This window comes from Salvelinus namaycush, chromosome 7, assembly GCF_016432855.1.
Source record: "Salvelinus namaycush isolate Seneca chromosome 7, SaNama_1.0, whole genome shotgun sequence".
NCBI classification, from domain to species: Eukaryota; Metazoa; Chordata; class Actinopteri; order Salmoniformes; family Salmonidae; genus Salvelinus; species Salvelinus namaycush.
Window position 1 is genome coordinate 14,076,215 of NC_052313.1, and position 14,673 is coordinate 14,090,887.

Genomic DNA, 14,673 nt, shown 5'->3' on the forward strand with positions numbered 1-14,673 from the left:
TTTATGCTTTTGCTGCATGCGTTTGATTGTGATTTTATGCTGGAGATAGACATACACAGAATATCAATGGGATACACTAATAGAAAAATGATGTAGCGGACTAAATCCAATGATGATGGGCGGTGGATTTGTTTAGAATGGTGATGGGGGTCTTTAAAGCTGAAATCCTTCATGGTGAAACAGCCACGTCCATTTGCAATATTACGACAACAAAGAAGTTAATGCAAACAACGAACTGTTTTTTCCCCTCGGACATCATTGCACGAGCGATAGAAGAGCACAATATGTGCTGCAATTTATTTTAACAGGCTGCGCATGATGCAAGGTTCCTGTTATAGATTGTGATGAAACAAGGTTCCTGTTATAGATTTCGATGAAACAAGGTTCCTGTTATAGATTGTGATGAAACAAGGTTACGGTTATAGATTGTGATGAAACAAGGTTCCTGTTATAGATTTTGATGAAACAAGGTTCCTGTTATAGATTTTGATGAAACAAGGTTCCTGTTATAGATTGTGATGAAACAAGGTTACGGTTATAGATTGTGATGAAACAAGGTTCCTGTTATAGATTGTGATGAAACAAGGTTCCTGTTATAGATTGTGATGAAACAAGGTTCCTGTTATAGATTGTGATGAAACAAGGTTACGGTTATAGATTTTGATGAAACAAGGTTCCTGTTATAGATTGTGATGAAACAATGTTACGGTTATAGATTGTGATGAAACAAGGTTCCTGTTATAGATTGTGATGAAACAAGGTTCCTGTTATAGATTGTGATGAAACAAGGTTCCTGTTATAGATTGTGATGAAACAAGGTTCCTGTTATAGATTTCGATGAAACAAGGTTCCTGTTATAGATTGTGATGAAACAATGTTACGGTTATAGATTGTGATGAAACAAGGTTCCTGTTATAGATTGTGATGAAACAAGGTTCCTGTTATAGATTTCGATGAAACAAGGTTCCTGTTATAGATTGTGATGAAACAAGGTTACGGGTATAGCTTGTGATGAAACAGGGTTCCTGTTATAGATTGTGATGAAACAAGGTTACTGTTATTCATGGGTTGCATGTTTTGTCAAAATATTGTTTTGAACATTAGTTTTGGACTGATGCCAGACTGAGCATTCTACTCAATGCATCGTCAATGAGCGCTAATGAAGATTTCATCAAAAGTGCATTACAGTGGCTTGGAAATACAATGACATTCAAAAGGAGGCAAATAATTAGTAGGAAAAACTTTTGTCATTTTGATGTCACCAGATTAACTTTAGATGCAGTATAACGTTAGATAGCTAGCTAAGATTGAGGGGAGGCCACAGGATTTGTGCTTGCTAACGTTAGCATTGCTGGCTATTTTTGACGAACTTTGTTAGCTAATGACAACATTGGCATCTGTCTAAAGTAATTTTGACGACATAATAATGCTGGAAAAGTTGTTTCCTAATAAATATTTGACTACTTTGGCAATGTCATTGTATTTCCAGGAAATATAGTGTAATTTAGACTAACAGTAGTTAGCATCCGTCCAGAATGACTGGGCTTATCACCACTTTAGGGCACCACTATGGCGCCGCTGATAGAGGATGGCTTGAGAACGTTCATAACAATGGCATGACGCAACCGAGTGACGGAGGTGCAACCTATTAATAGATTGTGATGAAACAAGGTTACTGTTATAGATTGTGATGAAACAAGGTTACTTTTATAGATTACTGGGATAAACTTGTGTTTAGTAAGGCTGCTAGATCAGAGGCAGTAGGGATGACCAGGGATGTTCTCTTGATAAGTGTGTGAATGGACAATTTTCCTGTCCTGCTTAAGCATTCAAAATGTAACTTTGGGTGTCAGGGAAAATGTATGGAGTAAAAAGTAGATTATTTTCGTTAGGAATGTACTGAAGTAAAAGTAAAAGTTGTCAAAAATATAAATAGTAGAGTATAGATACCCCAAAAAACGACTTAAGTGGTACTTTAAAGTAATTTTACTTAAGTACTTTACACCACTGGTTACTGTTAAAGATTGTGATAAAACAAGGCCGCAGGGGTATTCAAATCGCAACACCATGAGTAGCTTGTGCTGTCTGAATTCATAATGAACTCAGCTTATATTGCCATAAAATACCCCCAAAAGGATTTGGACTTATCAGCGACAAAATAAACTCATTGATTCATTATAAATTCTAGAGGTTAAATTACAAATGTCTCCCAGGAAATTGATTGATGGCTCAACAACGTCGAAAAATATATAATTCCAGGCTAAATTAGGTTTACAAAAAATGTAAATTCCAGACCTGTCCTCGAAAGCCAATAATTGCAAGTTCGCTAAATGAATATGACACGCTAACGAACATAAAATAATCAGTCGATAATGGACCTCTAGTCTCTTTCCTTCTTTGGCAGCTGCATCTACAGGGTCCCTAAGAAGACTTTCTCCGCAGGCAGGTTGCTGTCTGTCAACCATAAACAGCTACAGTAGAAAGGCATATCTTTAAGATGACTCCCATTGCATGCTTGCCATGTAGGCTACAGTATGGAGGACGTATGGAGGCTATTATTAATCAGCTTATCAAAGTGACAGAACGCAGCATTCTATTGACACAGGAAAATACTATAGTATTAATTGCTTGGTGTTTCATGCAGTGAGGAACATTTCCTGAGGAGAATGACTTTTAAAGAAGCACAGATGTTAACATCCAAACAGTGCCTACTTTTTTTTGCCGTTTGCTGCAACTCATTCACTTTCATAGATTTGTTAACCATTTTGTGTGCCCCAAGAAACACTGGGTGTAAGACAGTCACCAATGATCAGATGGTACTGAATTGGTGAAAGCAGTATGTTTAGAGGCTTTTGATCTCAACCACCGAAATGTGTCAGATCAGTGATTATATCAAGGACGGGGAAGGGAAGAATAAAGAAAGGAAGCTTTGTACAGTACTTGAACAGGCCTGGACATACTCAGTGTACTCTCTCCCATCTGCACCCTCTTTATGGGAGACCATTGGCTGATAGGAGAAGACAGCTTCATTAGGTATGAGTTATATCAAAGTTGCTTCATTAATCCTTTGGCTGTAAAGTGTCTCTAGGAGTCAGGCCCTGATCATTCTATTGAAACCAGCAGTTGGTTAATATAATGTGTCTGCTCTGTTTCAACAGTTGCAGTCAAAGTTTTATTTTCTTTCAATGGCAACATGTGCAACATTGCTATGTTGTTGTCTTAGGTCTCTCTTTGTGTAGAGTTGTCTCTCTTGTTGTGATATGTGTTTTGTCCTATATTTATATTGTATTTATTTTAATCCCAGCCCCCATCCCCGCAGGAGGCCCTTTTGCCTTTTGGTAGGCCGTCATTGTAAATAAGAATTTGTTCTTAACTGACTTGCCTAGTTAAATAAAGGTTAAATAAAATAGAAAATTACAAAAATAAAATAAAAACTAGAAAACACACTTCACTTTCATGTGATCGACTGGAGACTAAACGCACTCTTTCACTGTTTTACACAAGAGGATAGAGCAAGTCCTGTCAACCCTTCTAATCCTTGACATTTTTCGACTATACTGACTCCTACACACTGACTGACACGCACACACGCAGGCACACGTAGCTAGTTCTAATTGCTGTCATCTAAGGCTTGGCTGAGAAAGTGGTCTCAGAAAAACACTGGTTCCATTTAACCCTTTTAGGCAGTCGGTAGAGGACTGAGCACATGCATTGGGAATCTCTAACTCTGCTTTTGAATCATTTGAGTTGGTCAGATCACCCATAGTATCACCCCTCTGTATATAACAGAGCACCAGTCAGGGCTCCTTACTAACGTTGATTCAACACAGTAACATATATTATTACAGCATGGTTGTTAACATTTAGAGATGAGCTGGTGTATTCGATTCACTGATCTGAGAGTGGTAAAACCACCCCTATCAAGATAGTGAGATGAGCCATTTCACATGACATTGATTCAACACACACTTATTACACTGTGTTTGCTAACATCTAAAGATGAGCTGATTCACTGGATGGGCAATGAGATCATTAGTGCAGAAGGTGTTGTTAGTCGAACAAAGGGCTCAATCGATGTTATTCACACCGTTGCAATAATGATTCCAAATCGATGCTAGCAGTGTAGTAAGTGGAAGTGTTCTATTCAATTCAATGGAACTCAGTGTTGAAACTTTCCTGATGTTTAGTTAAACCTATACATCGACCAACTGAAAACAGGTTTCCTACTATATAGTCACAATTGCCTTAGTTATTTGACTGCCAACCCCAACAGATTCTTCAAAATGTGTCTTAAACTCAGGTTAATTAGCATAACTTTACCTTTTGGTGGGAAATGTATAACCCTGTTTGAATGTCCACAGTGAATACATGACGTATCACCCATATGGATGTCTCATGACTACCCCTCTACGACATCAATAGAGTACTCACTGTTGATCCACTTGGCCTCAGGGTCGTGAACCTTGAAGTTCTTCCTGAAGATGTCCCCCACGGTCAGTTTCCCCTTGAGGGCCAAGCTGTCATCCTCGCCTGCAAAGGAACAAGTGAAAACACATTTTAAATACATTTTAATCTATTTACAATTTTGAACACTATCAATTCCAACTAAATAATAGCAGAGGGTCATTTCACCATGAACGCATATTTACTTGAATTAATTACAGAAATACAACACACAACTGAAGAAGCCATTTGGGGGAAAGTCAGCATATTGTTATTTGTGTCAGTGTCTCGATGGTAGTACAGGCCAGACACAACAGTTGTATCCTAACATGCTGCTTTACGGTCAGGCCTCAAGCCAAGCAAGCTCATTATCTGCCTGAGACGACTGTGTGGAGACCATAAAGTTATACACACCAGAAGGTGTTACATCCTATCTTTCCTCTAGTGGTAATAATTATCTTTCCTCTAGTGTTTATAACTATTTCTTTTAGTGTTTATAACTCTTTCCTCTAGTGTTCATAACTATCTTTCCTCTAGTGTTTATAAATCTTTTTTCTCAAGTGTTTATAACTATCTTTCCTCTAGTGTTTATAACTCTTTTTTCTCAAGTGTTTATAACTCTTTCATTTAGGGTTTATAACGCTTTCCTCTAGTGTTTATAACTCTTTCCTCTAGTGTTTATAACTCTTTCATTTAGGGTTTATAACTCTTTCCTCTAGTGTTTATAACTCTTTCCTCTAGTGTTTATAACTATATTTCCTCTAGTGTTTACAATGCTTTCCGTGAGTGTTTATAACTATCTTTCCTTTAGTGTTAACAACTTTTTCCTCTAGTGTTTATAATAACCTTTCCACTAGTGTTGTTAACTATCTTTCCTCTAGTGTTTATAACTATATTTCCTCTAGTGTTTATAACTCTTCACTTTAGTGTTTATAACAACCTTTCCTCTAGTGTTTATGACTATATTTCCTCTAGTGTTTATAACTATATTTCCTCTAGTGTTTATAACTATATTTCCTCTAGTGTTTATAACTATATTTCCTCTAGTGGTTATAACTCTTTTTCCTCAAGTGTTTATAACTCCTTCCTTTAGCGTTCATAACTCCTTCCTCTAGTGTTCATAACTACCTTTTCTCTAGTGTTGATAACGCTTTCCTCTAGTGTTTGTAACTATGTTTCCTCCAGTGTTGATAATCTTTCCTCTAGTGTTTATAACGCACCATTCTTCTAGTGTTTTTAACTATCTTTCCTCTAGTGTTTATAACCATCTTTCTTCTAGTTTTTTTAACTATCTTTCCTCAAGTGTTTATAACTATTTCCTCAAATGTTTATAACTATATTTCCTTGGGAGTTTTTTCACTATTTCCTCTAGTGTTAATAACTATCTTTACTCTAGTGTTTATAACTATCTTTCCTCCAGTGTTTGAAACCATCCATCCTCCAGTGTTTGAAACCATCCATCCTCCAGTGTTTGAAACCATCCATCCTCCAGTGTTTAAAACCATCTTTCCTATAGTGTTTATAACCATCTTTCCTCTAGTGTTTATAACCATCTTTACTCTGTTTATAACCATCTTTACTCTTGTGTTTATAACCATCTTTCCTCTAGTGTTTATAACGGTTTCCATTAGTGTTTAACGTTTTCCTCTAGTGTTTATAACCATCTTTCCTCTCATGTTTATAACCATCCTTCCTCTCATGTTTATAACCATCTTTCCTCTAGTGTTTATAACCATCTTTCCTCTAGTGTTTATAACTACCTTTCCTCTAGTGTTTATAACGTTTTCCTCTAATGTTTATAACACTAGTGTTTATAACTTCTTACGGCTGAGATCGGGTGAGATCCCGTTAACGGGATCGACTTGACAACAGCCAGTGAAAGTGCAGGGCGCCAAATTCAAACAACAGAAATCTCATAATTAAAATTCCTCAAACATACAAGTATTATACACCATTTTAAAGATAAACTTGTTGTTAATCCCACCACAGTGTCCAATTTCAAAAAGGCTTTACGACGAAAGCACACCATCTGATTATGTTAGGTCAGTACCTAGTCACAGAAAAACACAGCCATTTTTCCAGCCAAAGAGAGGAGTCACAAAAAGCAGAAATAGAGATAAAATTAATCACTAACCTTTGATGATCTTCATCAGATGACACTCATAGGACTTCATGTTACACAATACATGTATGTTTTGTTCGATAAAGTTCATATTTATATCCAAAAATCTTAGTTTACATTGGCGCGTTATGTTCAGTAATGTTTTGCCTCCAAAACATCCGGTGATTTTGCAGAACCACATCAATTTACAGAAATACTCATCATAAATGTTGATGAAAATACAAGTGTTATGCATGGAACTTTAAATAAACTTCTCCTTAATGCAACCGCTGTGTCAGATTTCATCTTTTTTTAACGGAAAAAGCACACCATGCAATAATCTGAGTACGGCGCTCAGACACAAAAACAAGCCATACAGGTACCCGCCATGTTGTGGAGTCAACAGAAGTCAGAAATAGCATTATAAATATTCACTTACCTTTAATGATCTTCATCAGAATGCACTCCCAGGAATCCCAGTTCCACAATAAAAGTTTGTTTTGTTCGATAAAGTCCATCATTTATGTCCAAATACCTCCTTTTTGTTTGCGCGTTTAGTTCAAATATCCAAATTCACGACGCGCAGGCACACTTAGTCCAGACGAAAAGTCAAAGAATTCCATTACAGTTCGTAGAAACATGTCAAACGATGTAAAGAATCAATCTTTAGGATGTTTTTAACATAAATCTTCAATAATGTTTCAACCGGAGAATTCCCTTGTCTTTAGAAAGGAGAAGGAATGCAGCTACCTCTCACGGGGGCGCGCCTGAGTGAGCTCATGGAACTCTGCCAGACACCTGGTTGAAACAGCTCTCATTCCCTCATCCTTCACAGTAGAAGCCTGAAACAAGGTTCTAAAGACTGTTGACATCTAGTGGAAGCCTTAGGAAGTGCAATATGACCCCATAGACACTGTATATTCGATAGGCAATGACTTGAAAAACTACAAACCTCAGATTTCCCACTTCCTGGTTGGATTTTTTCTCAGGTTTTTGCCTGCCATATGAGTTCTGTTATACATCATTCAAACAATTTTAGAAACTTCAGAGTGTTTTCTATCCAAATCTACTAATTATATGCATATCTTAGCTTCTGGGCCTGAGTAGCAGGCAGTTTACTCTGGGCACCTTATTCATCCAAGCTACTCAATACTGCCCCCAGCCATAAGAAGATAACCATCTTTCCTCTAGTGTTTATAACTATCTTTGCTCTCATGTTTATAACTATCTTTCCTCTCATGTTTCTAACCATCTTTCCTCTCATGTTTCTAACCATCTTTACTGGCATTTAAAGGCCCTTTCCGGCAACCCGATTGGTTAAAATGCCTCACGTGCTGCGCAGCACTTCCCTGTTTGAAAATATCTCCCGCGAAGAATCAACGTAAAGAGAGACAAAATGAGAAAATCTCGAAGAATATACCTACAGTATGTGCATAAAAATAGACGACCTCAGTTAGCCAATGCGAGAAAAGCAGTGAATGACAGAAACAATTTCCCTGATCCGTCGATCGAGGCAGTGGCAGTACATGTAGAGGAGGAATAGGAGGTAGCCCGCAGCAGCGCATTGAGACGCAAATTAGTTGAGATGAAGATGACAACTAGCAGCGATCAACCAGACAGCAGCCAGCCAACAGTGGCTTTTATTCCACGTCTCAAATAAACCAACTTGTACATGATTTGAAGTGTCTAAACACTGGACTGAATATCACCATAGACTTCATCAACCAGTGATTCTGTCATTCTGTCATGATAGAATGTGCAGACTGTGAAGGTGATCGTGATGCATTTAGGAGTAGTGTTTACATTTCATCCATGCTGCAGGAGTGCTCCAGGGGAGATGTGGCATTTGTGAGGATGGTTCTTCTAGCCCACAAACTTGGTTATGCAGCTCTAAAGAAAATAAGCAAAGTCCTAGGGATTCCTTCCTTGCGTCTCAGCTCATATCAGAGACATGAGAGGAGAATGACAGGTAAATAAAAAGGGAGAGTGGCCCATTGTTGCCAGGTGACTTGCTGTGTATGTATTCAAAGTTAATAAAACAGAGTGATAGGAAAACATAACTATATGAGACTCACATAGGCCTACAGTCTCATTGGGCTGTAGCCAAATGTGATTAGTGAGAAATTAGCTTTACATAAAGTAAATACATGCTCGTTTGCTAATATTTAGTCCTGCAGTTATGTCTGTAATGTCAAAAGACATAAGTACTTCCCCCCCCCCCCCCCCCCCCCCCACTTTAGTTGCAGAGATTCAGAGAGGGCTGCAGTCAATGGAGAGCCCTGCAAAGATAATTAGAAGAGCATACGCAGATATAGACCCAGACATAGCAGAGATGCTGAAGGATGAGGATGCCATCATAGACATTCATGTATCCTTTGATGGCACTTGGCTCAAGAGAGGATTCACTTCCAACTACAGGATAGGTTTGTGCATTGGTGCTGGTACCAGTGAGCCATAGAAAATGGTAAAGATCTACCCTGTCACAAAAACCTTGGAGGCCATACATTTTTTAATATTGAGGTTGCACAGAAAATGGTACCTGTATATCATAGGATGTCAAATGATAACGTCCTCAAAAGAATGTAGCACGGAGGAACCCAGAATGCAAATGAATGTCTGAACTCTGTAATATGGTCGTGATGCCCCAAAACGGTCTTCGTGGTCAAAAGCCGCATTGATGGAGCAGCCAGTATGGCAGCCACATTCAATGAGGGAGCCACTGCTATAACAAATGTTATGAACAAATTGTTGATTGATAGCACTTTGGTGACACTGGAGCAATCAGAGATTGTGAGAGTTGTGAGAGCTGATGCTGCTTCAATGGAGTGTGCCAAGCGTAGGCGCAGGTCCCATGACACAGTCAAGAAAGTAAAGCGTCACCAGCAACAGCTCAAAGAGGGCCTTACATTTGGGGCAGGCATAGCTGATTACTGTTCTGCACATTTCAACAGCCATACAAAATTCTTGTATGTGACAAATTGAGCAAAGTGATATGAGAATTTGCCCAAAACTGCATATTTGGCCAACAGACCAGTATTCAAAGCATTTGCTCTATTGCTTGAAAGAAATGTATTAAACGTGCTAATGTATTTGTAAAAGGTAGATTTGATGTTTATTTTCAGTTTAGAAGTGATATATGAACAAGAGTTTAATTCCTGTGACATAAATGGTCATATTTATGGAACGTACATTTTAATTGCATTAGCCTATCTTCATCGGCCATTTTCTCAAAATGACATGTGTTTATAACCATCTTTCCTCTAGTGTTTATAACCATCTTTCCTCCAGTGTTTATAACTATCTTTCCTCCAGTGTTTATAACTATCTTTCCTCCAGTGTTGATAACCATCTTTTCTCTAGTGTTTATAACCATCTTTCCTCCAGTGTTGATAACCATCTTTCCTCTAGTGTTTATAACCATCTTTCCTCTAGTGTTTATAACCATCTTTCCTCTAGTGTTTATAACCATCTTTCCTCTAGTGTTTATAACCATCTTTCCACTAGTGCTTATATCTACATTTCGACTGGTGCTTTTAACTATGTGTCCTCTAGTGTGTATAACTCTTTGCTCTAGTGTTCATAACTATCTTTCCTCTAGTGTTTATAATGCTATCTTTCCTCTAGTGTTTATAATGCTATCTTTCCTCTAGTGTTTATAATGCTATCTTTCCTCTAGTGTTTATAATGCTATCTTTCCTCTAGTGTTTATAATGCTATCTTTCCTCTAGTGTTTATAACGCTATCTTTCCTCTAGTGTTTATAATGCTATCTTTCCTCTAGTGCTTATAACTATCTTTCCTCTAGTGTTTATAACGCCATCTTTCCTCTAGTGTTAATAATGCTATCTTTCCTCTAGTGTTTATAACGCCATCTTTCCTCTAGTGTTTATAATGCTATCTTTCCTCTAGTGCTTATAACTATCTTCCCTCTAGTGTTTATAACCATCTTTCCTCTAGTGTTTATACCCATCTTTCCTCTAGTGTTTATAACCATCTTTCTTCTAGTGTTTATAACCATCTTTCCTCTAGTCTTTATAACTATCTTTCCTCTACTGTTTATAACTATCTTTCATCTAGTGTTTATAACCATCTGTCCTCTAGTCTTTATAACTATCTTTCCTCTAGTGTTTATAACCATCTTTCCTCTAGTCTTCATAACTATCTTTCCTCTAGTGTTTATAACCATCTTTCCTCTAGTGTTTATAACCATCTTTCCTCTAGTCTTTATAACTATCTTTCCTCTAGTCTTTATAACTATCTTTCCTCTAGTGTTTATAACTATCTTTCCTCTAGTGTTTATAACCATCTTTCCTCTAGTCTTTATAACTATCTTTCCTCTAGTGTTTATAACTATCTTTCCTCTAGTGTTTTTAACCATCTTTCCTCTAGTGTTTTTAACCATCTTTCCTGTAGTGTTGTTAACTATCTTTCCTCTAGTGTTGTTAACCATCTTTCCTCTAGTGTTGTTTACTATCTTTCCTCTAGTGTTGTTAACTATATTTCCTCTAGTGTTTATAACTCTTTCATTTAGTGTTCTTAACTATCTTTCCTCTAGTGTTTATAATGCTATCTTTCCTCTAGTGTTTATAATGCTATCTTTCCTCTAGTGTTTATAACACCATCTTTCCTCTAGTGTTTATAACTATCTTTCCTCTAGTGTTTATAACTATCTTTCCTCTAGTGTTGTTAACTATCTTTCCTCTAGTGTTGTTAACTATCTTTCTTCTAGTGTTTATATCTCTTTCATTTAGTGTTCTTAACTATCTTTCCTCTAGTGTTTATAACTATCTTTCCTCTAGTGTTTATAACTATCTTTCCTCTAGTGTTTATAACCATCTTTCCTCTAGTGTTTATAACTATATTTCCTCTAGTGTTTATAATGCTATCTTTCCTCTAGTGTTTATAATGCTATCTTTCCTCTAGTGTTTATAACGCCATCTTTCCTCTAGTGTTTATAATGCTATCTTTCCTCTAGTGTTTATAACTATCTTTCCTCTAGTGTTTATAACTATCTTTCCTCTAGTGTTTATAATGCTATCTTTCTTCTAGTGTTTATAACTCTTTCATTTAGTGTTCTTAACTATCTTTCCTCTAGTGTTTATAACAATCTTTCCTCTAGTGTTGTTAACTATCTTTCCTCTAGTGTTTATAACTATCTTTCCTTTAGTGTTTATAACTATCTTTCCTCTAGTGTTCATAACTCTATGTTGGAGGACAAGAAGCACCAATGGGTGCTGCATTCCTCTATATGGCATCTTTATATGATGTCATTGAGCCTTCCTTTGTACAACACATGCGGTGAAGATACACGCTCAAATAAGGGGAGCTGTGAATAAGGTTTATGGGGGAAAACTCAATGGGTGTTACTAGTGACACGTCCAGATCTATTCCCTTCAGTGACAATGCTATTCAAAACACTGACAAAACAAGACGAAATACATGAGTATTTTCAACACATTGTGATCTGCAATTACATCTTCACCACTTCTCTTTACACTGTCCTGTCAGGGTGATGTACTATACTTCTCAAGAAATGAATATTAAGACTAAAGCCCTCTAGGCTCTGGTTAAGATCAGTAGATGATCTGATCAGTTCAATGGGCTGTTGTATTTACACTAGATGTCTGGGGTAGCCAAATTAATTTCCTCATAATTCAAACCATATGATCTGATCGCATGAGCTCTCCGTCTGCAGTGCGACTCTTTTTCAGATATTCATATCAGGGCTGAAAAAAGAGCTTAATGCAATAACCGATTTGTTTTATTTGGTTTCCATAGCGGAGATATTCACTCACTTGGAGAGAATAAGGAGGTGGTCTGTAGATGAGGGAATTGTAGCTAAACCTTGGAGGGAATATTTACAGTAGTGACTCTTCTACTGCAGGACATGGACATCTGATGAAGACCAATGTAATGCATATGAAAGGTCATAGGACAAATTAAATGTTTAAAGAAATCATCAAATATTGCTTTTAGAATTCACTTAATCAAACAAGAGTTTTGAGGTCAGTTTATTGCTGAGTGAAGTGACACTAAGTTTAGAAGCAACCTGAGACAAAATCATATTTTCGGTACCAAAACCCCATCACTTGATGCTCTCGCACAGGTTGCAATAATAGAAGCAATCTTTTCTGCCCTTTTATTACATAGAAGTACTACTTCAGAACAGATAACAATGTTAGGTCAGAAAACCTCAACCTTTCTTTATTGTGTCCAAAGGCAAAGTCAGAGAAAAGTGCATTTGAAGATAAAATAGTAAATCCATTTAAGTTGTTCCCCTGGGTTTTTAAAGTAACGGCGTTCGGCGCTAAACGCTAACCTTGTTTGGCCAAGACAGTTAGAATTATTTTCTAGTCTTGAATCTGTGCTAGCATGCCGAGCTCTGGAGCCCCACCGTGTGCGGAGCTGGGGGAGAGATGAGGCGAAGAGATGAAGAAGGAGATGAAACCAGCATGGGGTCTGGCTACCCGTTGGGGATGGCCTATTAAATATGCTTGGGCTTTTTTCCGTTACTGGTTCAATCATATCTTTCCTCCACCATCCACCCCCTCCCTACCTGCAATGAGATAAATATTAATATGTTCTGCATCTTAAATTCACAAGCGTGCTGGAGCTTAATAGCTATTTAAGACGTGTGCAAGAGTGATGTGAGTGTGGCGCCATGAAGGTGTGCATGGGAATGTAGGAGGGTGAGAGAGGTGGAAAAGGCACACCGAGAAGAAGGTTAGTGTTTTTTGCCATAAATCTTGTTCTGGAGGCAACTCTGCAGAGTGTTCCTAAAATCAGATTTTAAACCTAACCCTAAAATCATTTTTGTTTTCCAGATTTTTTACAATATAGCCAATTTTGACTTTGCAGATGGCCCATTTAGCGGGAAATCGCTCAGTTCCACCTTCAGGACAAGACTCATCTCAATAAACGTCAACCTTCAGAGAAAAGCATGTACACAGATAAATATTCATTGTCATCGTGGTCATTCAACACATGCATACTTTCACAAATGAAAAGATTATGCAATTACACACACACACACACACACACACACACACACACACACACACACACACACACACACACACACACACACACACACACACACACACACACACACACACACACACACACACACACACACACACACACACACACACACACACACAAAGAGCTGGGTCTGAGGACAATTGTTCCTACAGAGTCTCTTATGTCACATCTTTCCCTGTTCCCTTGGTGATAATGTCCGTGTTCAGAAATGCGTCTTTCCTCCCTTGTTTCCTGGAGGTAAACACAGATCTATAAGTGACTGTATAGATGAAAGCAAGGTTATCACCCTCTTACTGTCACTTAAAAAAAAAAATTCTCCCCAATTTCGTGGTATCCAATTGATAGTTACGGTCTTGTCCCATCGTAGCAACTCTCGTACGGACTCAGGAGAGGCGAAGGTCGAGAGCCGTGCGTCCTCCGAAACACAACCCAGCCGAGCCGCACTGCTTCTCGACACAATGCCCGCTTAACCCAGAAGCCAGCCGCACCAGTGTGTCAGAGGAAACACACGTACACCTGGCGACCGTGTCAGCGTGCATTGCGCCTGGCCCGCCACAGGAGTCGCTAGAGCGTGATGGGACAAGAACATCCCTGCCGGCCAAACCCTCCCCTAACCTGGACAATGCTGGGCCAATTGTGTGCCGCCCCATGGGTCTCCCGGTTGCGGCCGGCTGCGACAGAGCCTGGACTCGAACAAGGATCTCTAGTGGCACAGCTAGCACTACGATGCAGAGCCTTAGACCACTGTGCTACTCGGGAGGCCCCTACTGACACAAATCTAATCAATTAAAATCAGTGATTACTTCAAGAAAGGTAGAGAGGAAGGATGCATTGCTGAATTATTTGAACAAGGCCAGTCCCTTCACCAAGACAGCTCACGGGAGGTTCCGAGACAATCTACACATGAGTCCTCTCAAAGGATCACCACGCAAGCAGTCACAACCAATGTGTTGTGGCCGCCTGTCGCGCCCAATTTGAACACAAGACTCTGTGCCACACATGTTCCCTCTCCGGGGATTTCAGAAGCAAATTGCCTTATTAACACACACCAACGCGCAGTCACACCAACACAAAAGTGGTCCCTGTAAC

The 14,673-nt window shown here is 38.5% G+C and overlaps 1 protein-coding gene across 1 annotated transcript in view; it reads right to left on the bottom strand.

Annotated features, from left to right (window-relative positions):
- Positions 1-14,673, bottom strand: part of LOC120051004 (dipeptidyl aminopeptidase-like protein 6) — a 134,145-nt gene that overhangs the window by 51,046 nt on the left and 68,426 nt on the right. The window contains exon 3 of the mRNA XM_038997574.1: positions 4,432-4,530. Within this exon, the coding sequence (XP_038853502.1) occupies positions 4,432-4,530 (99 nt within the window). The remainder of the gene's footprint in view (positions 1-4,431; positions 4,531-14,673) is intronic.